Below are 23973 nucleotides of genomic sequence, written 5' to 3'. Positions count from 1 at the left end.
GGTGTTGAGCGAGAGCGAAGAGCATTCTGTTTTAGTTAACTTGGCTAAGTGATGCACCTAAACTTTTGATTTATCAAAAATGAAAACTTTTCATTTGTGTATATTCTCTTTTGATATGATCAATCAAGTGGTTAACATAAACAAGCAGTAGTAATTAACGTTTTATCGTAGTGGAGGACAACAACAATACTATGCATTCTGGTACGAATTCGATTTGCACCGATCCTCTCTCCGTGACATTAATAATTTAATTCACTAATGCTATCGTTTGTAAAAGAAAACGTAAACAAGCAATACATATTTACAAAAAATTAAACTGAAGTTAAATTCTAAAGCATAGCATAAAACACAGCGTTCGACCCTCACGGACGAAAACGCTGCGTTTCACGATCTGATGGTTTCCTGCTATCTGTAAGTTCTGTAGTATCACTATCGTCCTCTCTAAAATCTGATTATTTTTTCTCTTTCTTTGGTCTGCGAGTGCGACGGCGAGTTCGGAAAATACGATCAATCAGTCCGAGCGGATTCCGATTTCGAAATTTGAAATCCGGCGAAGCAGGAATATCACCGAGAAATGCAATTCTTCGGAGGAACGGAGATAAGCCCGTCGCTGCCGGCGTCGACGGCGTCGGGGAACAACGGGCACATGATGTACGTATTCAACCGCAACGGCGTCTGCCTGCTCTACCGCGAGTGGAATCGGCCGCTCCACACCCTGAACCAGCAGCAGGATCACAAGCTGATGTTCGGGCTCCTCTTCTCCCTCAAGTCCCTCACCGCCAAGATGGACCCCACCACGCCGGACAAGGCCAACCTCGGCGTCCCTCAGCTCCCCGGCCAGGGCTGCTCCTTCCACAGCTTCCGCACCAACACCTACAAGCTCACTTTCATGGAGTCCCCTTCTGGCATTAAGGTTTTTTTTTTCTTCTCAATTTTTGCAAATCATTGGCATTCGGATCTAGAAATTGAGAAATATGGGTTTGGATTTTGATTGGAATTAAAGGTTTTGCTGATTCTGGTGGCAATTTGCTCGTAATAGATCTACCCCATTTAGCAATTTAGATTCTTGAACTTGAATTTGTGCTTAGCTTCGCAATTAGCAATTTCGATATGCGTCGTTGATTATGCCGAACTTCGTAATCTTATGATAATTCTTACTGCAAGTTTAATGTGCTAGAAAAAGCTTTTTAATTGATGTGCTTTGGTTACTGTTTCTGGTGTGCAGATTATATTGGTTACACATCCTAGAACTGGTGACTTGAGGGAGTCTTTGAAGTACATTTATAATTTGTATGTCGAGTATGTTGTGAAGAACCCTCTCTACACTCCCGGAACTCCGATCAGGTAACTGATTCTGTTCTCGTCATTATAACATAGTGAGCAATAATCTTCAGTTCTCACACGGAGAAGTTTTATGTGATAGGTCATAGATAATTATTGGTGTTATCACAGTGAGAAGTTTCATAGATAGCAATCCCTATTCCTTGCTACATGAATATAAATTAAACCTTTTTCATGTTTTCTTATCACGCTGATGCATCGCGTTGGGTTGGTCAAGTAAAAAATTTAGAAAGATGCAACTAATGATGAAGAAAATGTGTCCTTAAATATTGTGTTGCATGTCGATGTGTCTTGATATTCTGTATGTGCAACATGTCTATTTGAATTCTTTTGGTGGCTTAGGCATCGTAGATACTTCATTTATTCCTGAATAGTTGACGTCTTGATACTAAAACAATTTATTTTTCCGTCACACCACTAGAAAGGCTTGTAGTATCTTGCGATTGCTTTTTTTAAGTGATTTCAATACTGGTTTCAACTGTTCTGTCACTGTGTGGTTATATACTTAATAAGGTTTTCACACAATCGGAAAAAGGTCTTTGAGTTGCAGAGTAATTGAGTAATTGAGTAATTTTCCTTGTAGGTGTGAGCTATTCAACACAACTCTTGACCAATACGTCAGGAGCATTTCATAGAAGGAAAAGGGAAGTGCATTGGAAAATTTCACCTATATGTGTTGTGCTTGGATACTAAATCATGTCTAGGCTTCTTTTCTGCCCACATTTACTCTTACCCTGGACTGAAGCCGATGTACATTTGGGTTCATTCGGAACTTAGGTTATTGAATCTACCATGTAGTGGATATTTTCTGCAACTTGATTCTAAAAGTTTTACAATGAGATACGAGCGTACTTTTTCATCCGTGTGGACTTGATGTGTTCAGTGTCATCATGTAGTGTCCTATTTGGTTATGACAAATTCATTTAATGCTTGGAAGCATGATTTGTTAATTGTCAGCAGTTACCGATTAATTTGTTTGGTTTTTCTTATCAATTTTAGTGTCTCTATGCCTCTTGCCGTAGGCTTCAATTAGTCTATCGGAATAGAACTCTGTAGTTTCCTATTGTTTTTTCGGATATCATGTATGTTGCGAACCAGTGTTTGACCTTTGTAGAAGATGCGGAATTGCGATGATACTGTTATTAGTGATGAAACTGTAATCTTTTGGTATATTGTTAGTGTCTCCGGAGATGATTAGAAATATTATTCCCTTTCCTTTTGAGGTTTGCAGCTAACAAATTTATAAGATTAAGGATCCACAGGGCTACAACTTCCTTTACCCATCGCCACCAATTGGCCGCTTGGTGGCCATGGTAGAACCAGGCAAGCTAGATCGACTCCATCTCTGCTAGACTGCATGCCACCCCCCACCCCCTCCCTGCGCAGGCACCACCTCGGCACCATCTCTTTCCCTTCCTCACCTCTTCTCCCAACCACGAAACACACCATTATCAGCGGGGATAGATCATAGATTGTCGCTGCACAGAATGGTTGAGCTAAACTTCATTTGGTGATCCTTGCTGGTATGACTGACTTTTTCCTAGCAAATTACCAAGTTTTTCTTATAGGTACCCCCAGTATTTTGAGCAAATTTTATTTCTTGGTGAAGATGGAATGATTGAAATGGAAAAGATTGATTTATGGAGCAAATAATTATTCACAGCCGCAATGGGAGAGTTTAATTGCCATTCCATTCCGTGTAAGGGTTTTGTAATTCAGTTGATTAAGAGCATTCACTGTTACTCCCGTGTTTTCGAGTTCGCTTCCTCCCCTCAAAAAATGTCATTGGTGTTTGGTAACGATTGGAATGGAAAAGGGAAACGACTATGACAAGATACAAGCGGTTATATTTCCGTGTTCCTACAGAAAATTAATGGCAATTGATGTGACAAATGAGTTTTATTAGCAACTTACAGCGTTTGAGGTTCAAATCCTTCCTCTTCTCATCATTTTAGTGTAGTAATATCGCTTGTACTAAAAAAAAAATGGTGAGCTTAGTGTGCCACGTTTTGGTGTGGGAAACAGATGCCAAAAAAAAAAAAAAAATGCAACAAGGTGCAAAACTCAGTAATGTGCAAGGGTACCACCAATCCAATAACTTCAATTTCACAAGCGAATGACCAAAAGAACAGAAGAAAGAAAGCAAGTGGAAACTGAAAGCTATGAATGTTCTAATACATTGGCATCTACAAACTTCTGCAGCAAGGGAAACAAAATCCGGCTGTTGGGGAGAGGGGCCGAGAGGCGTCCTCGGTCAAGTTTTGCTTCCAAATTCCGATTCTAGACCGCCTCTCCGATCCTTCCTTCTTCTCCGTCGTCCTTTCGGAGTCGGAACCAAGGAGACTTTCAAGTGATGTTAACATATTCCTTCTTCCGTTGTCCGATTAGGCTTCTAAATGAAAGCATATGTACATGTACATGAATATTTTTGAGTGACAACATAGTTTACCGACCACCACTTGGCTGACTCAAAACTCACAAGCATAGATGGCTTATTGATTGAATAGAAACTTGAAGGGATACCAAAATTAGACGTTTCTCGCTTGTTTTTATACGGAAGAACAGAAAACCCATGTGATGTCTTTGTCTTTGCTGTTTGAAATTGTTGAATTGTATTACAAAGTGGCCCACGTGTAGCTTGTGATAGGAAAATAGTGAAGTTCGCACTAGTGGTTTATTTTTCATGATAAATTGATAAATTTGATGTAACTGAGGGACAGAGAAGCATGTTTTGTTAAATATATGTTAAGTTACAGGTCATGGATTGTTAAATATATGTTAAGTTACAGGTCATGTTTTTAAAGAAACGTATGGTAAATAATTAGGTGTATGTTGAACATACATCATAGTTATAGTAGGCAGTAAAAATGCTCTCGATCATTTGATTTTCTGACAAACAATAATTATGTGTTTCGTGGACCATGAACAATCATATTGTGAAATATTGGCCACAACGAAGGTGGCAACAAATATTGCTAATGCTAGTAGGAGTTGGTGGCTGATAGGAGTTGGACGCGCTCTAATATCAACGCACGCATGCTCCTCATTTCCCCATGCGTCCTCCACCAAAATAACAAATTGAAATTTCTCATGAATTGTACTTTATTTTGAATTTTTTTCATTAGATAGTTGCTTACTCCAAAAACAGGGTTACATTGAAGTAAATTCAAACATAGAATTCAATTTCTCTTCCAATATTAAATAGTGTTCAAACCCTCACTCACCTCCAACCGTGATCTAAGGGTGACAATGCTTGCCTGTGTGCTGTCGGTGGCTGGTGGCAAGAGTCAGATGCACTCTAAAATTTTCACATGCATATTCCTCAGTCAACTTAGTCCATTCACCAATATCACTGATATGATTAGATGGAATTGGATTCTCTCCAAGGTAATACTTCGGGATCCTACTAACCGAACAACATGGATAGTTAGATTTTGATTAAACGGCTACAAACAAGGAATCCTATAAAAGTTATAATAATTATAATCGTTGGATCAAAATCCAACGGCCCATATTATCCGGTAAGTAAGATCCTGAGACATTGCCCGGAAAGGATCCAATTCCTAGTTAGATATCCTCGTGAATTGTAATTTTCTTTTAAATATTTGCATTAGAAACTGTTTGACGCTGAAACCAAATCTCTCTTTCAAAATTAAATAGTATTTGAACTCTCTCTTTCCAACATTATTAGAATAGAATATAGCTTCTAATAAAAAAACTGTTGGTGGAATTTTTTTTTTTGAGTACATTGATATTTTTACATTAGAAGGAAGAGGAGTTCGGCTAAGTTATATAATGGGCAGCCTAATTGGGTATCGAATTCGCCATCCACGAGATTCGAACCTAAGATCTCTCACTTCTAAATGAAAATGAATATCACCAGACTGTAGTACTGAATGGTAATACTCAAAACCTGAAACTGTTAGTGAATTTTATATCATAAGCACAATTCAAATTGCCTTCCCTGGTAGGATTAGTTTTTGAAGTGGAAAAAAGACAGTTCATAATTTCATATGGGACGAGATCCTCTTTGAATCCTTGCATTTTAGTTGTTTATCGTTTATCGTGCGATCAATTTTAGTTAAATACGATTTATGTTTAATTTTATGTAAAAAATTTAAAATATTTTTTTACCGCATGATATATGATGAACGGCTAAAATGTGAGGATTCCTAAGATTCCTACCATTTGAATCCGAATTCCATTCATATGGACATAAACCAAGTTACCCCGTAATTTAAAATTCTAAAAATGAAATAAGACGTTTATGATAATTACAAAAATGTATCCACTTGTCATCTTGATTTTCCAATAATAAAAAATTGAAAGATAATAATTTTTTATTTCTTATTTTTATCAACAAAAAATGATGAGTGATAAGGAAGAACCGAAGAAAGTATATAAGAACAGTTGTGATAAGGGAGCGCAGCTGCAAAACCCTCACAGAGACCGAGAACAATGGAGGAAGTAGCTATCGTTTTATATCCATCACCGCCGATTGGCCACTTGGTCTCCATGGTAGAGCTAGGCAAGCTCATACTCACCCACCACCCTTCTCTGCGCATCCACATCCTTATCACCACCCCGCCCTACCGGGCCGACGACACCGCCTCATACATCACCTCCGTCTCCGCTACCATCCCTTCCATCATCTTCCACCACCTCCCCACCATCTCTCTCCCTCCCTCCCTCGCCTCCTCCCCCAACCACGAAACCCTAACCTTCGAAGTCCTACGCCTCAACAACCCTTACGTCCACCAAGCCCTCCTCTCCATCTCCCACAACTTCTCCATCAAAGCTTTTGTCATGGACTTCTTCTGCGCTCTCGGGCTCTCCGTTGCCACCGACCTGAGCATCCCCAGCTACTTCTTCTACACATCCGGCGCCGCCACCCTCGCCGGCTTCCTTTACTTCCCCACCATTCACAACAATACTGACAAAAGCCTCAAAGACCTAAATACCCTAATCAACATTCCAGGAGTCCCGCCGATTCCTTCCTCCGATATGCCGAAACCGATTCTTGAACGAAACGACAAGGCGTACGAACATTTCCTAGAAAACTCAAAGCAGTTCCCCAAATCCGCTGGGATTATCATAAACACGTTCGAATCTCTCGAACCTAGAGCTCTCAAAGCAATATCGGACGGTCTGTGCTTGCCCGAGGACGTTCCCACGCCGCCGATCTATCCCATTGGACCGCTGATTGTTTCCCACGGCGGTGGAGGCCGCGAGGTCGAGTGTTTGAAATGGCTGGACTCACAGCCAAGTGGAAGCGTGGTGTTCCTCTGTTTTGGGAGCTTGGGATTGTTTTCAAAGGAGCAGCTGAAGGAAATTGCAATGGGGTTGGAGAATAGTGGGCAGAGATTTTTGTGGGTGGTCCGTAATCCGCCAGCCCAAAATCAAATTGGGTTGGCCATTACGGACCAGTCCGATCCAGAATTGAAATCTTTGCTTTCCGATGGATTCTTGAATCGGACCAAAGATCGCGGTCTCGTGGTCAAGACGTGGGCCCCGCAAGTGGCGGTGTTGAATCACGACTCGGTGGGTGGGTTTGTGAGTCATTGCGGATGGAACTCGGTGTTGGAATCGGTGTGTGCTGGGGTGCCGATGGTGGCTTGGCCACTCTACGCCGAGCAGAGATTCAACCGGGTGGTTTTGGTGGAGGAGATTAAAATTGCATTGCCAATGAACGAGTCGGAAGACGGGTTTGTGAGTGCGGCAGAGGTGGAGAAGCGAGTTATCGAGTTGATGGACTCGTCCGAGGGCGAGTCGATTAGGAAGCGTACGAAGGCTTTTCAGAACGAAGCCCATGCAGCGTTGGATGAGGGCGGGTCGTCTCGGGTTGCATTGACTGAACTACTTGAACTATGGAGCCAAACCGGTTAGAGACCGACCGGGTTTATGACTTTGTAATTCCGGCCATGATTTTCTTCTTGTTCAATTTTATTAACGGAATCTTCAATTACAAATTATCAATAAGATTCATGTCAATAATTACAACGATTAATAGTATTTCCGACAATGATTTTCCATTTTTTTTAGTTAATTTGATCTGCAACATGTCATTTTAATTGTGTTAGATGAATTCTCAAAAGAATCATGTTTCGTTGGTGAAAGAAGAGTCGCAAGTAGGATTGAAAACCAATAACAAATGAACACGTATCTGAATAATTAAAATAAAAAATAAAAATAAATTTTTTTTATATATAATTGAATTTCAGCCGAACTTGTTGCTATTCTTTTAACAGCAAAGTTTGGTTTTTCTTAAAAACAAAGGCATTCATTTTAATTCCTCTCAGTCCACAAAGGAAGATTCATATTGTTCTGTCACTACATATCTTAAAATGACGTAAGCCATTGCGTCAACAAATTCCTCGATGGCAGACATCTATAATTGGAAATTTTACGTTTGGGACATATTTTGGTGTCGTTTTGCCAAACTAGTCAAAATAAGTATGATTTAAAAATTAGGGTAAATCTCAGTTTACTACTTTTAAGTTTTGTGGTTTTCAACATTTATTACATGAAGTTTTTTTCATTCCAGAGTCATACCTAAAGTCTTAATTTTGGAAGTCTCATACGTCCGTTAGTTTGGCTGTTAAGTTTCCTGTTAACTAATTACATGACACCCATGTGGACGATGACTGGGCGCCACGTGTCTTTAAAAAAATTAACTTATATATATATATATATATATATATATATATATATATATATATATATATATATTTATATAACCATAACCCAGAACCTTAGAACGCCTTCGTCTTCCCCACCCAAACCCCTTCGTCATCATCCAGCCCTCCTTCACCCAAGCCTCCACCGCCACCAAACATCCTGATCTGCTCGGTGTGGTCCGATAACCTGAGTTCGAGACGATTAACCTTTGATTTCCATGGACACCGAATTCTCAGGCATCGTGGTTCGACCCAACTCCAATGATCCCAATTTCTACCATCGCAAGCTCGCCGCGCACTACCTCATGCTCAAGGCCAACGTCGATGGCCTCAATCTGATTAGGTCGGCCTCACCCTCTAGAACGATAGCAGAAATCTGCCGGATTTGGGGACCAAGAATCTGTACATATGGGAATTCAATTTCCGGGACTTCGACGTCGCGCGGGACGCCCACGCGCACGACTCGGTCGAGTTACTTCGTCGCCAGGGGATCAATTTCGAACATAACGGAATTTCTCGTTGGACTCGGTCCGGTTCGCGGAGCTGATGATGTCGTCGGGGCTCGTCTGCAACGACGCCATGGAGGCTTCTGACTTCGGAGTGTTCTGGCTTCTGTTTTTTTTTTTTAAATTTTTTTAATACTTTTATTTAATTAAAGTTTTTTTAATGACACGTGAAGGCTAGTCATCGTCCACAAGGGTGCCACATTATCAGTTAACGGAAGACTTAACAGTTAGATTAACAGATGTATGAGATTGTCACAAAATTAACCCTTTAGGTATGACTCTAGGACGAAAAAAATTTCATGTAACAAATGTTGAAAACCACGAAACTTAAGGATAATAAACTGAGATTTATCCTAAAAACAATTTACAACGGTTTACTGAATATTTAATTAGCTTTATATAACGTTATTCCGGCACCGATAGACATGAAGGTTATTCTTTTTGCATGGACCTACCTAGTATATTTGTTTTCTTGCCCATTCTGCAGAAGATAAAAAGAAAATGAAAAATCTCCAGTAATGGTCTTATAATAACGTGCATTATTGAAACATAGTTGTAGGATTGTGGTGCACTTACGTCCACTATCCTCGAAGCATATGCCAAATAACCTTATCATGTATCATTATTGTGCTTTGTTTCCTACCTTAGCGATATTTGAGAGTTCGTTTGGATGTATTTTTAAAATGACTAAAAATGTTTTTTATGAGAGTACTTTTGAAACTAATCTTAATACAAATGTGAGCAAATCTTGAAAAATAATTTTTTAAGTGTTTCTTGCAAGAAGCATCAAAAAGCACTTGAAGTGCTTTTGGAACTCAAATACACTTTCACCAACAGTATTTTTAGTCATTTTAAAAACACCTTCAAACGAGCCCTTAAATTGTTCAAATTTCTAAATGAATTTGAACAATAGTGTACAAAATCAGGAACAATCCTCTCACTAAATGACCTACTCCATATCTGCTACTCACATATTACGTACATTTATTGAGTACAGATTATAAGAAAAAATAAAAACAAAAGGGAGCTGCAAATATTGATTTAGTTATAAGAGACAAGATGAAAGACCTAGATACACATATCTCGGACGTCTCTTCTGATACACTTATCTCGTACGTCTCAAAATTCTACGTGAGACTGTAAGAGCTTTCTATAAAAGCTCTACCAGTTTCCATAAGAGAGAGATGAGAAGATCATCAAGAAGCAATTAGAACAACTTGGAACACTCACAAAATCAACACAAATCTCATACACACACACACACTAGCCAGTGATTTCACTGTCGGTTGAGAATTTTGAGATCCAGAATAAGTGAGAAACTTGTAATGCCAGTTCTGGAAGCAATGATTTTGACCTGATTTGCTGATCTCCATAAATATATATATATATATATATATGCAAAAATATTCACCAAGCACATTGCATGTAACCAGAATAAATTAGATGTATCACGATCAATCTCTTCATCTTCTATATATGAAAAGTTAGAACAAGCTCACCCGAAAAATACTCCAAAGTATCAATGGAGGCTATAGTTTTATACCCATCACCGGCAATAGGCCACTTGGTCACCATGGTGGAGCTTGGCAAACTCATACTTACAACTCGCCCTCCAAATTCTATATCCATCCACATTCTCATCACCACTCCCCCATATAGGGTGGATGATACTGCTTCGTATATCGCCTCCGTCTCTTTCGATTCCATTATCTTCCACCATCTCCCCGCCATCTCACTCCCTCCCTGCGCCACTTCCTCAGTTCCCGCACACGAAACCTTAATCTGTGACGTCCTCCGCTTCAGCAACTCTAATGTCCATAATTCTCTCCTTTCCATCATCGACAAAAACTACAAGATTCAATCCTTTGTCATGGACATCTTCTGCTCTCCTGCGCTTTCTGTCGTCACCAAACTCAACATCCCCGGTTATTTCCTCTTCACCTCTGGCGCAGCCTGCCTCGCCTGCGCCCTCTACCTTCCCACCATTCACAAAACCATAGACAAAAGCATAAAAGACTTAAATACCCTTCCCACCATCCCGGGATCACCACCTATCCCATCTTCAGATATGCCGAAGCCCCTTCGAGATCGTAACAATATAGTTTACGACTCCTTTGTCGAAAACTCAATCGAGTTGACCAAATCAGCCGGCATTATAGTAAACACCTTCGAACGGCTCGAGCCGAGAGCCGTTAAAGAAATATCAGATGGACTGTGTGTGCCGGATGGCCCCACGCCTCCTGTCTACTGCATCGGTCCGCTGATAGTAGGCGTTGCGTACAACCAAAGAGCTGCAGGAATGCACACAGGAGATGATAACGTGTCCAAGTGTCTGACGTGGCTGGACTCGCAGCCACTTGGCAGCGTGGTGTTTCTATGTTTTGGAAGCCTAGGGTTGTTCAGTAAAGAGCAGCTGAAGGAAATAGCGTTAGGGTTGGAGAGGAGTGGGCATAGGTTTTTGTGGGTGGTGCGAAATCCTCCTAATTCTCAAAACGGTCAAACGGTTGACCTTACGGTTCAAGCCGGACCGGATTTGGAATCTTTGCTTCCGGATGGATTTTTGGGTCGGATCAAAGACAGGGGTCTTGTGGTGAACATGTGGGCACCACAAGTGGCGGTGTTGAACCATGACTCGGTAGGAGGGTTTGTTACTCACTGCGGGTGGAACTCGGTGTTGGAGGCGGTGTGCGCGGGGGTGCCGATGGTTGCTTGGCCGCTGTATGCGGAGCAAAGGTTTAATAGGGTTGTGCTGGTGGAGGAGATCAAGATTGCTTTGCCGATGGACGATTTGAAAGACGGGTTTGTGAGTGCAGCTGAGGTGGAGAAACGAGTTACTGAATTGATGAACTCGGACTCGATGGAAGGTAATTCCATCAGGGCGAGGGCCAAGGATATACAAATTGAAGCACGTGCTGCATTGAGTGAGAGCGGGACGTCTAGGGTTGCATTAACTAGACTCCTAAAGTCGTGGAACCAATCATAGGAGATTTTTTTTTTCGTTTTGAAAATCACAAAAATATTAGGGCAAAAAATATTATTCTTACAACCTATTTGTAGAAAGATAGACTCACATGCGTAGGCGGACACTATTTCCATTAGAGATGATACAAATTATTGTATAAATAAATGGTAAGTGTAGTATTACGTATAAAATGTAGCTAGTCATACGTTAAGAGATTATGTACATTATTGTGTATTTCATGAAACAACAAAGCAAGTTGAGGACTAGAAGATCGTAGCTCAATTCTGATAGATTACATCAATTTTTGCAAGCCGAAATTAATGTCATCTTCCATTCAGTACTTGGACGGAAAGTGTCGAACCGAAAATGCAGTTGGATGCTTGCAAAACTAATGTCATCTTCCATTCAGTGCTTGGAAGGTAAAGTGTGGAAAGGAAAGTGCAGTTGGATGTTGTACGTATTTTCCAAAAGAATGGTATAGTTGGTTGATAATTTATATCAAACGCCTCTATACATACCAAAGCAACTCCCTATCGATTTCACTACTTTCTCTCTTGCCATCCAAAAATCTCTCATTTCTCAGTCTAAAAATATGGTGGATGTAATTTTTTTTTTATTATTAATAAGGGAGATAATGGATTAGGCGAGTCAAGCTACACATAAGGCTTGATCGTCGGACTAAAACAGTAGAAACCTTACTCTCTAAACCCACACAATGTGGAAAGAAAGAACCAAGCCCCAGGATTAGCCGTCAACTACAAGTAGGCTACTTTCTTCCCACTCAGAGCAATGAGAAAGGGCTAACTCCTTGATAGAACGACCCCCGTCACAATCTTCGTTTCCACCAGGCCAACCACCACGGTCGCCACCACAAAACTTGTTACAGACTCCAAGACTCAACTAACAACATACGTACTTGGCAAATAAAAAATTTAAAAAAATTTATTAAAAAAAAAAAAAAACTAACAACATACGTAGAATCAGTTTCCGCCACCCACACGTCCTTAAACTTCCACCACCTCCCCACCCTTCCTTCCAAACCTGTCCTCGATCCGCCCAATGTCGCTTTCGAGATCACGCGACTTCACATCCCCAACATCCGCGAAGCCCTCCAAACCCTTTCCCAAACAACCAACTCCAAAGCCTTTACCATCGACATGTTCTGCGACGCTGCGTTTGGCGTTGCCAGAGACCTCAACGTCCCAATCTTTTGCTTCTACACCTCCGCCGCCAATACCCTTGCCGTGTTCTTCACCGAAACAAGTCAACTGATTTTCCTAACTGCCCATTCCCATCTCCGGCATACCGCAATTCCCAGTTTCAGCATGGCCCACAACACTATTCTACCATTGTGCTAGGCTCTATAAGAGCTTCATAGACACCGGGACCCATATCGCACAATCCGACGGGATCATCGTCAACACATTCGAATTGCTCGAATCAAAAGCTATAAAAGCGTAACGGGACGGGAAGTGCTTGGCCAACCAACCCACCCCGCCAATTTTCTGCATCGGACCGTTGATTCAGTCAAATAAGCAAGGAGGTGGTGAGCATGCGTGCCTGCGCTGGCTAGACGCGCAGCCTAAGCAGAGCGTTGTGTTCTTGTGTTTCGGAAGCATGGGTGTGTTTTCCACCGAGCAGTTGGTTCTGTGGGTGGTGCGGAATCCCACGCAGAATGACCAGCCCGAGCGGAGTTTGGATGAGATTTTGCCGAACGGTTTTCTGGAAAGGACGAAGGACAGGGGACTAGTGGTGTGGAAGTGGGCTCCGCGGATGGATGTGTTGAGTCATGACTCGGTAGGTGGGTTCGTTACTCACTGCGGGTGGAACTCGGTGTTGGAGTCGCTGAGCGCTGGGGTGCCGATGGCGGGGTGGCCTCTGTACGCGGAGCAAGAGATGACCAGGGTGTTTTTTTGGATGCGATGAGGTTGGCGGTGGGGGTGAAGGAATCGGAGAGCGGGTTTGTGAGTGCAGAGGAGTTCGAGAAGCGAGTGAGGAAGTTGATGGACTCGGAGTCGGAGATGAAGAAAGTTGAACAATACTTAACTACTAAAAGATAAGTAGAAATTCCTACTCAAAACTCTTAGTGTTTTAATCACAGAGTTTTGTGCTTATGATCAGAACTGTTCATATTATGAATCACACTATAAAGATTATCTCTACAAAAAATAAATTAAAAATAGATTGTTTCGTCAATCTATTGTAGCACATACATAAACACTTTCGTAATGCTTTTACTAATACCGTTCATTTATTTTTAAACAGTTTGATGACTGAATGACCTTAGTTTTAATTGATTTTTTATAGAGTGATTTATAATATAAATGATTCTACTTATAAACACGAGGTTCTATAAATTGACAACGAATAATTTTGAGTAAGAGTTTCTACTCATCATTAAGTAGCCAAGTATTGTTCAGAAAAGTTAAGATTTCATCATAAAATCAATTGGCAATATGAAAAGTAGCCAAACTTACTTATAAGTTTATGCAAGTTACCTCTTCCAACATTGCATGAATTGTGTAAGCTAGTTCATATGTATGGTGTAAAACTACTATTGGATAATCATAAACTAAGTTCTCGGGATAATGAACCTTGTAATTAACATTCTTGCTTATGAGGAAGTCAAATTTGGGATGTGTTCCAATGCTACGACATAACTAAACAAAGTATCGCCTAAATAATTAAGTAATGAAGCATCTATCACTTAATCAAGAAAAGATAAAATAGTAAAAATATCATCCGACAAAGAACTAAGGACGCATTTGTTTATCCTCATTAAGTTTCATTGAATTGGCTTAATTAGGATTACTAGTCCATGTTTAATGCGAGTAAAGACTGACTTTAGTGAGACTAGTTAAATCAAACTCATGTCAACTAAATGCTTCACAAGATGGAGAAATTTTTAATTGTGACGGGAACACAAGTGGTACACTACATGTGTTAATAGAAGTAGTGGGAAATTTTATTTTTTAAGTTATTAACTTTTTAGCACACATATCTCATCATTTCTATAATGACATGTGATGTACCATCCTGTGTACCGGTCACACCGAAAAATCTCTCCACAAGATAGTCTTAGTGGGACCCCACGAAAAATAGAGGATTTCTAATCCCGTCTCAACGAGAAATTTTTTATTGTGATCAAAACACAAAGGGTATACCACGTGTTTTTATATAAATGGTAAGAAATTTTATTTTTTAAGTTATTAACTTTTTAACACACATATCCCACCATTTGTATAGTGACACGTGGTGTACCATCTTGTGTACTAGTTACACAGAAAAATTTCTCTGTCTCAACACCTGCATCGCTGCACGCCTGCATGCCTCGCCAATTTCCATCATCCCGCGACCCTAGTCACCAAAATTTTCCTTCTCCTTCTTACATGAGTAACATCAACCCCCTTCTTCGGTCACCAAATCAGAAATAGCTCTCACCGATCTCTATCGTCCCGAAACCTAACCCATTTTTTGCTTCAATTTGATTTTTCTCCCTTTGTGAGACCCAACGAACCCACAACCATAAGCCAGATTTCCCTCTCAAACAAACCCATGCGACCTGCTTTCTCATCTTTATCATTCGACGTCTGCACCATAGCCTTTGCACTAAGCCCACTCTCCTAAATTTTCGATCACTTTTGGCCCTCATGATTTTGGGTTTGAAGATTTGCAGGCAATCATGGAGTTTGTGAGAGGAAGTGAGGGAGAGAGATAGGAGAGTTTGGGTATACGAGATCTCATTTTGAGATTAACAGAAGAAAAATGGTGGTGGTGGTTTTTTTTTTTTTTTTCCTGAACAAGAAATATTTTCTACACTAAGGGGTGGAGGAGTGGGATAAGCCTCACAATGGATGAGCCACAATAATGTGGTTCAAATTCGCATTTGGTGAGAATCGATCGAACCTAAAACCTCATATACAAGTGATGAGGAATACCATTAGATCATAGTACTAAGTGGCGGAGGGAGGGGTTTGAAAAATTAATATAATATTTCTTTTATTTTGTGTGTTTAAGATAAAAGTTAATTAAAATGATATAAAATGTAAATTTAAGTTCCAAAAATATTTTAGTTAGTAGCTTAGTTCTACACTAGACTAAATACTTCATTATTCTTATACAGCTTAATCCATGCTAAGTTAATCCCGCTTAGTCAAGCTAGTCAAGTTCGAAATAGTCCGGTACAAAATGCTAACACGAACTGCTCAGTGTTGGAAGAAAATGTATACACATATGAAGTAAATGTATTCTGATTAGGGTCGGTGGCAACCTTTTCTTCTTTCCCTCTACAACCTTTTTCTTTCCTTTTTGTTTATTTCCCCTGCTTTTCTTCCTACGAATTCCATAGCCTTTTCACCACTGACTATCACTAATCTCTCCATGCACTCAAATCCACTCATCGAACTCTCAGATCCTTTCATTAATCCATACACCCATCTACATGTCTTTCTTCCGGATTCCACCGATTCCATCTCTATTCAAACCTTTAACCAATTTTGATCGTGAACTATTATGGTCACCAACTGAGAAGGTATGTAGAGTTCTAGTGTTCACACCTGTTTGGGTGGCCACACCACCTCATTCTCTCTATCTGCCTTTTCTGACAGTGTTGCTTGTGGTAATCCCGCAGGCTTCTTTTGCTTTGGTGGTCTTGTTTGACGAGATGTTATCGTTTGGAATTCTGAATCCATCTTCTTTCCACCTCTAAGGTGATGGTTCTTGGTAATAGTTTGGTGGTGGTGGTTCGAGATCGTCAAGGTGTGCTACTGCGATGGCGATTTCAACAGAAGAGCTGGAAGAAAACATTTAGGTTTAGGTTTTCTGTTTTTTTGTTGTGGGCCAAACTTTGTTTTGGGTTTTAGGTTACTTTTGAGGTCCATATTTTTGTTTGTGGATATTGTACTTGGACCTCTAGTTTTTTAATGCGTTTGTTTTGCTTATGAAGTAACCTTTGATCCAAATAAAAAGGCCTAATCAGATAAATAGTCCCTGTGGTCATAAGGTATTCGGAAGGTAGCTCTGTGGTAAAAAAAATTCGGATTTAAACCCTTGTGGTCTAAGTTTGTTAGGATTTATACCCAAAATTGAAACTTCCGTCATTACTTCATTAGTATCATGCACGTGAGTGTCACATGTGAGGATAAGATGGTCATTTTTCCTCAAACCCCCATCTCCCAACGCTCACCATTTTTCTTCTCTGTGTTCATAGAGACGCTGAGCCTCAGAGAACGGTCATCACCAGACCACCACCACAACCGTGTCACTCTCTCTTCTTTTCTCCCTCAACGCTTAACTCCCCAGTTTTCTCTAACCTCTCATATTCTCTGTACAACAACATAGATGGACTAAACCCTAAACCACCTCGTAGTTTTCAGATGAAAATCTGTCAATTCCTGATCAGATTGGACGAGACTTGGACCACAGATCACTTCCCCTTCATCTTAAGGTTCGGATTCAAACATGGGAGACTTGAATCTGCCTCGATTTTGCCAGAAACCAAAAGCCTAGTTTCGGGCTGACACCCTCAGGCCATTTTTAGGCCATTATCCGGCCACAACTTGGTGTAAAAAGGGTATATTTCTACTCTTTGATCTGTGATCTTCGTTTTGAGATAAATTTCATGTGTTTTGGTAGAGATTTTAGGGTGAACGGAGCAGAAAATCTTCCAGCTGGCCGATGCCCATTTTTTGGGGCGCATTGGGAGAAAAGGGAGAGTTTGAAGGAGAGAGATTGGGATGAGGGGCCCAAAAATTATTTGTTTATAATGAAACGGGGGATGAAATGACCATCTTATCCTCACGTATGACACTTACGTGCATAATACTAACGGAGGAATGAATGAAGTTTCAATTTTGGGTATAAATCCTAATAGACTTAGACCACAAAGCTTTAAATCCGAATTTTTTTACCACAGGGGCTACCTTCCTAATACCTTATGACCACGGGGACTATTTATCCGATTAGGCCAAAAAAAGAAGAGAGAGAGAGTTTTAGAATCTTTTTATGACAACATTATCACTCATTCCATTACTAACAAGAAAGGTTATGGAGCCTAATGTCAATATATAGACTAATGCTAAATAAATCAATCATCGACAATCATATTATATAATTTACAAAAATATTATTTAAATTGATCGTCTCCTTAACATTACTCTAATATATTTCGGACTTCATGAATTGAACCACGTGTATTCTAGTAAATTTGCTGTTGTTATAGGCCCGGAAAGGGTCTACTTGTGGTGAACACCCGAGTAGCTTTTCCTGATCATGACTCCTTTTTTTTATTTGTTGTCACGGATTATCCTTTCTCAGTAAATAAGTCAGTGGGCACCGATTATATCAGATATCAATTCTTGGATTTGTATGAATGTTTGATTACTCAATTGTCACTTTCCCTTCCTTTTGGACACTACTTAGATATACAAGGAGTTGGACACTACTTAGATATACAAGGAGTCATTCTTTTTTACATATAGATGTGTTGTCATTTTAGTGTACACCCATCATAATATGGAACCATGCGCTCTCATTCACATTATCTAAATTTTTTTCTTGAAGAATTCATTCAATTTGGAGATTATTTATCGTCCACATGCATGTGTTGACAAATTGACAATTCATCGTGAATACATTAGTTTGTTACTTTAATTGTTGACTTGTTTGACACGTGATGACTAAACATTCTCCAAACTAAATGAATTTTCAAACAAATGATCTTTTATATGATTATGATGATGATGATAAAGAGAATGAATGTTTTGATTAGGATATTTGTACAATGAAATGATGCCGCGTCGTTATTAAAGAATGAATGGTTCTTTACATATAAGGAGCCAAGTGGTAGCCGAGTTTGGTATCGAGAGCTTGTAACTAAGTGTGACATTAAAGTGATTAGTTGTATGAAGTTGTTAGTTTGGTACTAGATCTCGCGAGTCACACCCTATCCACAATGGGTAGATAGCTAATATACATTAACATCAAAAAACGTGATAAACTTTTTAGGCCCAACATTCTTGTTTCACCTTATCGATATTGTCTCAACTAAACTACCAATTGTTACGTGTAATATTTTATAGTAAAAGGAGAAGCCCAACCTAGTAACCTAGCGGATGAAAATCTTCAGTTGAATCCAAAACAACCTGTCGTATCAAACTGCTATAGTATTTCTTAGTCCATATGGATCAGTAAAGTACCCAGTCGTATCAAACTGTCGCAGTATTATCGCTTAGTCCATAGATAAGTAAAGTACATGTTTTTTCAGACTGATTATTAGCAGTTCGGCTATGTGCATTTTCTTTAACCTTGATCTCATTTTTTGGTATTGTTGATCATTTTATTAAAGTGTTCAATTATCAGCTAGAACTTAAACTTTAAGTTTCTGGTTTTAGATTAGTTAACCACTTATATTTTGATACTTGAAATTTAAAATCGAAACTCTTAAAATTTTGATTTATACTCTAAATTAAACAACCCCTTGTGTCGTTTAGAATATTAGAATCTTTCAATAATTAAGTAGAGTACATCAATTGTGTTGTGTGCATGGAATTGCAAAAAGCCACAACAGGCCAACAATTGCAAAGACAAGACGACGAGAATGAGTTGAGCTGGGTCACGGGATAACGTCAAGAAACCAAACTAAGAGAAACCCGTGACCGTGGACATTGCACTGAAGGCAAACAAACAAACAAACTCTCCTTGTCTTTCTTTTCAACTTCTTCGTGACTACTTCAACTTCACCACCCGACAACAAAACCTTCTCTCTCTTGATCGATGTCATCAGAATATATTTGTTTAAGGCTGAGCCGATCTTGGATTCTTCGCTCACAATCTCAATGCATTGCGCATCGTTTTGCTTCCTGAAGGGACCCGTGATTACATATTGTTCTAACTTCCATCTACCATTCTACACCACAACCTACTCCCTGACCAATCAATCACCATCTACTACGTCGTCATCATTTCACTCGATTCAGTACGTACGGCTCCCCGATGTATTTCATCTGCTTTGCATGTGGTGTGCTTGATTTAGATCTCAATGATCAATTCAAACAATGATGACAATGATATGTTAAGTTCTATCATCTATGTACTACTGTCACGCTCTTGAGGATATAATTTTACCAAGTCTAAATTTATAGAACGACAATTCAATAACCAAATTTTTTAATAGTGAATTGTAGGTAGCTCCAATGATTAAAAGCGTTGAATTCATAATTTATATGCTAGATTTTGTGATCAAATTCTCTACTCAGTATGGCTTATATCAAAAGAACTCGAAGAAAAGCCCTAATTTTTTCTCTGAACATAGAATTACAAATAGAGGACATGCAAAAATGAACAAACAAATATTCACTTTCAACCTATTTCATTTAGTATTTATCGACATCAACAATATACTTTAATTGCTAAAAGGAGCAACGTGCCTTTTAATTTCGTCATACATATATGGAGGGGGATATTTCAGTAGCCAGCTTTAGTTTTTTGGGAAATCAAGCAAATAAATTTCATGAACACAAACATACTAATTTATTGTACCTTATTCATATTTGACTTTAGTTGACTACTTCTTTGATCTGGAAACCCTTCTGATCAAAACCATCAAACAAAGCACACGATAGAACACGAAAAACCCTAGCAGGATGTAGATATTAGTCCACCTCTGCCCTTCATGCAGCCCTCTCTTCTGCAACACGTCGCCTCCCGTCACCATGCAAACTTTACTATCACTGTTACTCTCTTGGTACCATATCAAACACGTTGACACAAGGCAACCGTACTCGTTGATCAGAAGGGCATCCAGGGCATATTTGTACATGGAGAAGAAGTGCATGAAGAGCCAGTACTTGGGCATGTTACCTTGGGAGATGAAGTAGCCGGAGAAGAGAAAAAACCCGCCCAAAAATATCGTCACGAGCGAAGTCCCGGCGATGTAGTTGGGAGCCAGAGAGCTCAAGAACAAGACGAATGAATTCGCCATTAGAACAATGATCCATATGACCAGAACAAAATAAGCAAACGCCTGCCAAGAACCACACAGACCCACCAAGAAGTAGACCGAAACGGAGTATATGATCGCAATGGCAAGCAAGTAGGGCAAGAAAACGAGAGTGTTGGCGATGAGGTATGAGGAGAGCCGATAGATTCCGCCGGAGGTTTCTCGGAGGAGGATCGGCCTTTCGTTGATGAAGATTGGTAGGGCTTCCGTGGTGGAGGAGAGGAGGAATGTAAGAGTGAAGGCGAAGAGGCCAAACCGCTTTTCGATTCCTTGTTTGTCGAATCCAATGTTGATGTAAATAGTTCCCAAAACAAGACCTACAACAAGTGCTTCAAGAGTGTTTGTTAAAAGGAGCTGCCTTGTTCTGTAGATGATTTTCCAAAACCGGTTGTATAGAGCCAATATCTCTTGAATTCTAGAGCTTTTGTATCTAATGACTGGCCTAAATGCCTGCTTTTCATGATCAATAGGATCATTAGGAGGTGATGATGTGGTTTTTGTAGATGTGATGGGAGGGAGGTGGTTGAGAATTTCCATGGTATATTCCAAGGCATTGAGTTGTGGAGGGACAGTGAAGCCATTAGAGAGCAGAAAAACTTCGAGAGAGGAAAGGGTTCCGTGGTGGACAACTGACCCTTTTGATAGCAAGAGAATTCTATCAACGGTGGAGAGGATTTTGAAGCTGGGTTGGTGGATTGATAAAATCACAGTGCGGTGACGCGAGGTGCAGATGGATTTTAGGGTTTGGATTACGTTGAAAGCAGAGGTGCTGTCGAGACCTGAGGTGGGCTCGTCGAGAAGGAGGACAGAAGGGTCGTGGAGAAGGCTGAGGCCTATGGAGACACGCCTGCGTTCGCCGCCCGATAGGCCTTGGCCGAGGCGGGTGTTGGACAAATGTGTGAGCCGGAGCTCGGTCAGAAGAGAGGAGACAATGGCGGCAATGTTTGTAGGGTTAGGGTTAGGGACGAGGAGGCTTGCGGCAAAAGCAAAAGTTTCGAAAACGGTGAGGAGGGGAAGGCATGCGTCGTGCTGAGGGACATAGGCTGAGAGCTTGCGGAATGAGGAAGGGCTGATGGGGAAAGAGTTGAGGAGGAGAGCACCGCTTGTGGGTGATCTTCGGGCGGCTAAGATGTCAAGGAGGGTTGATTTTCCGGCGCCGCTAGGGCCCACAATGGCGAGGATTTCGGAGGGGTAGGCGGTGAGGGAGATGTCTTTGAGGATGTAGGTGGGGGTGGGGAAGGTGCATTGCTTGAAGAGGAGGTGAAATGGGGAGAAGGTGGTGGCGGCTGTGATTGATTTGGTGTAGGATATGGAAGAGGCTGTTAGTTCGTAAGTTTTGGAGGGTGGTTGGGTTGGTGGTGCATCTGATTCCATGGAGTTTTAGGTGGTGCGTTGGACACGGAGAAGAAAGAGAAGTTGGAATATTACTTGAAGAAGTGAGGAAGAGAGAGGGATGCATGTATACAGTTGAAAATTATTGTGTGCTGATGGTATTTGGTTTCTTTGAGTTTGGCATGCATGTAATGTTGGTGGAGTACTATGAATTGAAGGGCCAAAACTAATTAAATAGGTTGGGGATTGTAGATGTGTACGAAATCAAGTTGGCTAGTTAAGGTAGTATATATCTTTCTTCTGCATTATTCTGCATAAAGTTTTAATTTTTTTTTTTTTTTTGTCAATTAAATTAATCAAATTAAATTATAATTTCGCTTGTATAAAAGAATTAGGTAATTTTTTTCGTCCTTCAACTTCTCAGTTTATTATGATGATTGAAGTTTTATTCTTATAATTGATATTGAACTGAAACTAGGAAACATGCATGGAATTTGCTTTTCTATTTAACTAAATAAGAAAAAAAAAATAGGGTAAAATATAAAGAAAAGTGCAAGTAAAAGAAATTTCAAAAGTAGTAGTGGAAGTAGAGTTGGCAAAGTGGCCAATATGTTGCATGAAGAAGCATGTGAGCAAATCCATTTTTTTGTATCTCACTCCAAATTCACGAGCCTACAACTGTGCTCTCTATCTGTCGTATGCTTTTGTTTGATAGTATAGTTGAGGCTTGGAAAAAGCATTTCAATAGGCTACCTTCACTTGACGACATGCTTTTGTATTAAATAACTGCACGTCCGTGAGTCCTACCACCCTACATGCATGATGGAATGATATGCACTTGCATAAAATATACTAGTACATGGGCACACACAAAATGTGTGAGAAAATTTTTTATTTTTATTTTTGAAATAGAAAGAGAGAGGAAATGAGTGATAAAGAACGTGGGAGTAGGAAGTTTTTTTACTTTTTTTTATTTATAATTAGAGATATATTAGGATTACATATGGGTGATGTTTTGAAAAAAAAAAACAGCAAAATTTGGTTATGTGAAATTACATTTCTGCCCCATATTTCTTATTCATGTTATGTTTTAATTAGAGGGTTAAACTGGTAATTTCATAAGATTTTGATTGACAATAAGTGTTTTATTAATTAGTAGAAATAAATAATGATTTGCATTCTCCCACTCAGGAAATGGGCTCATTCCCAACTTGTAAATAATATATTTTTATTGTTAAAATTTTATAATCGGAACTGTTAAATCTCTTAATCTTCATTTAAAGATTTTCTATATAAAAAATCATTCGAATTGGACATCATTTAGTCATCCAAATATATCAAACAAATCAATGGTTATAAATATGCTACTTGGTACCTACACCATTGATTTGTTTTGATACATTTGAATGACTAAACATGTCACATCCCGGCCCGGGGCGGATCACTTCCCGGGCCCGCTCCACCACCGTAGCACGATATTGTCCGCTTTGGGCTTACCATTCCCTCACGGTTTTGTTTTTGGGAACTCACGAGCAACTTCCCAGTGGGTCACCCATCATGGGATTGCTCTAGCCCTCTTCTCGCTTAACTTCGGAGTTCCTACGGAACTCGAAGCCAGTGAGCTCCCAAAAGGCCTCGTGCTAGGTAGGGATGAGAATATACATTTAAGGATCACTCCCCTGGGCGATGTGGGATGTTACAATCCACCCCCCTTAGGGGCCCAACGTCCTCGTCGGCACACACGCGGCCAGGGTTAGGCTCTGATACCAATTTGTCACATCCCGGCCCGGGGCGGATCACCGCTCCACCACCGTAGCACGATATTGTCCGCTTTGGGCTTACCATTCCCTCACGGTTTTGTTTTTGGGAACTCACGAGCAACTTCCCAGTGGGTCACCCATCATGGGATTGCTCTAGCCCTCTTCTCGCTTAACTTCGGAGTTCCTATGGAACACGAAGCCAGTGAGCTCCCAAAAGGCATCGTGCTAGGTAGGGATGGGAATATACATTTAAGGATCACTCCCCTGGACGATGTGGGATATTACAAAACAAGCTCCGGTTCGATTTTTTTTTTTTTTTTGTAAGAATGATCTTCTAATGGTGATTAAGAGATTGAGCGGTTCCGATTACAAAAATTTTTATGGTAAAATAGATTCT

At 40.2% G+C, this 23973-nt stretch overlaps 3 protein-coding genes and 3 pseudogenes across 5 annotated transcripts; 5 read left to right on the top strand and 1 right to left on the bottom strand.

Annotated features, from left to right (window-relative positions):
• Window positions 1-372: 372 nt before the first annotated feature.
• On the top strand, window positions 373-2770 carry LOC137719954 (uncharacterized). Of its 2 annotated transcripts, none has more exons than XM_088691499.1 (3): window positions 373-913; window positions 1226-1344; window positions 2595-2770. In XM_088691499.1, the coding sequence occupies exons 1-3, from the start codon at window positions 575-577 to the stop codon at window positions 2656-2658; spliced, it is 522 nt and encodes a 173-aa protein (XP_088547625.1). In that variant the 5' UTR covers window positions 373-574; the 3' UTR covers window positions 2659-2770. The 2 variants fall into 2 exon arrangements, with proteins under 2 accessions (XP_088547625.1, XP_068315032.2); XM_068458931.2 differs by lacking the exon at window positions 2595-2770 and adding an exon at window positions 1925-2334.
• Window positions 2771-5688: 2918 nt separating this feature from the next.
• LOC137719973 (UDP-glycosyltransferase 88A1) lies at window positions 5689-7373 on the top strand. Its single transcript, XM_068458954.2, has one exon. The coding sequence runs from the start codon at window positions 5800-5802 to the stop codon at window positions 7225-7227; it is 1428 nt and encodes a 475-aa protein (XP_068315055.2). The 5' UTR covers window positions 5689-5799; the 3' UTR covers window positions 7228-7373.
• Window positions 7374-7981: 608 nt separating this feature from the next.
• On the top strand, window positions 7982-8887 carry LOC148698939 (putative CCR4-associated factor 1 homolog 9 pseudogene; annotated as a pseudogene).
• A 1072-nt stretch (window positions 8888-9959) lies between these two features.
• On the top strand, window positions 9960-13609 carry LOC137719377 (UDP-glycosyltransferase 88A1 pseudogene; annotated as a pseudogene). The gene has a single exon (XR_015960984.1). The product of XR_015960984.1 is annotated as a UDP-glycosyltransferase 88A1 pseudogene (transcript).
• LOC137721083 (anthocyanidin 5,3-O-glucosyltransferase-like) lies at window positions 12780-13609 on the top strand (annotated as a pseudogene).
• A 5362-nt stretch (window positions 13610-18971) lies between these two features.
• ABCG8 (ABC-2 type transporter family protein) lies at window positions 18972-22032 on the bottom strand. Its single transcript, XM_068459930.2, has 2 exons — window positions 20025-22032; window positions 18972-19489 (listed from the first exon to the last, which is right to left on the bottom strand). Exon 1 carries the CDS (start codon window positions 21856-21858, stop codon window positions 20050-20052), a length of 1809 nt encoding a protein of 602 aa, XP_068316031.2. The 5' UTR covers window positions 21859-22032; the 3' UTR covers window positions 18972-19489; window positions 20025-20049.
• Window positions 22033-23973: the final 1941 nt, after the last annotated feature.

The sequence above is a fragment of the Pyrus communis genome, chromosome 1 (genome assembly GCF_041283825.1).
Source record: "Pyrus communis isolate YQ-2024b chromosome 1, ASM4128382v1, whole genome shotgun sequence".
In the NCBI taxonomy this organism is placed as follows: domain Eukaryota; kingdom Viridiplantae; phylum Streptophyta; class Magnoliopsida; order Rosales; family Rosaceae; genus Pyrus; species Pyrus communis.
The sequence above is the reverse complement of the archived record's forward strand: the minus strand, read 5'-3'. Positions and strand labels throughout refer to the sequence as shown.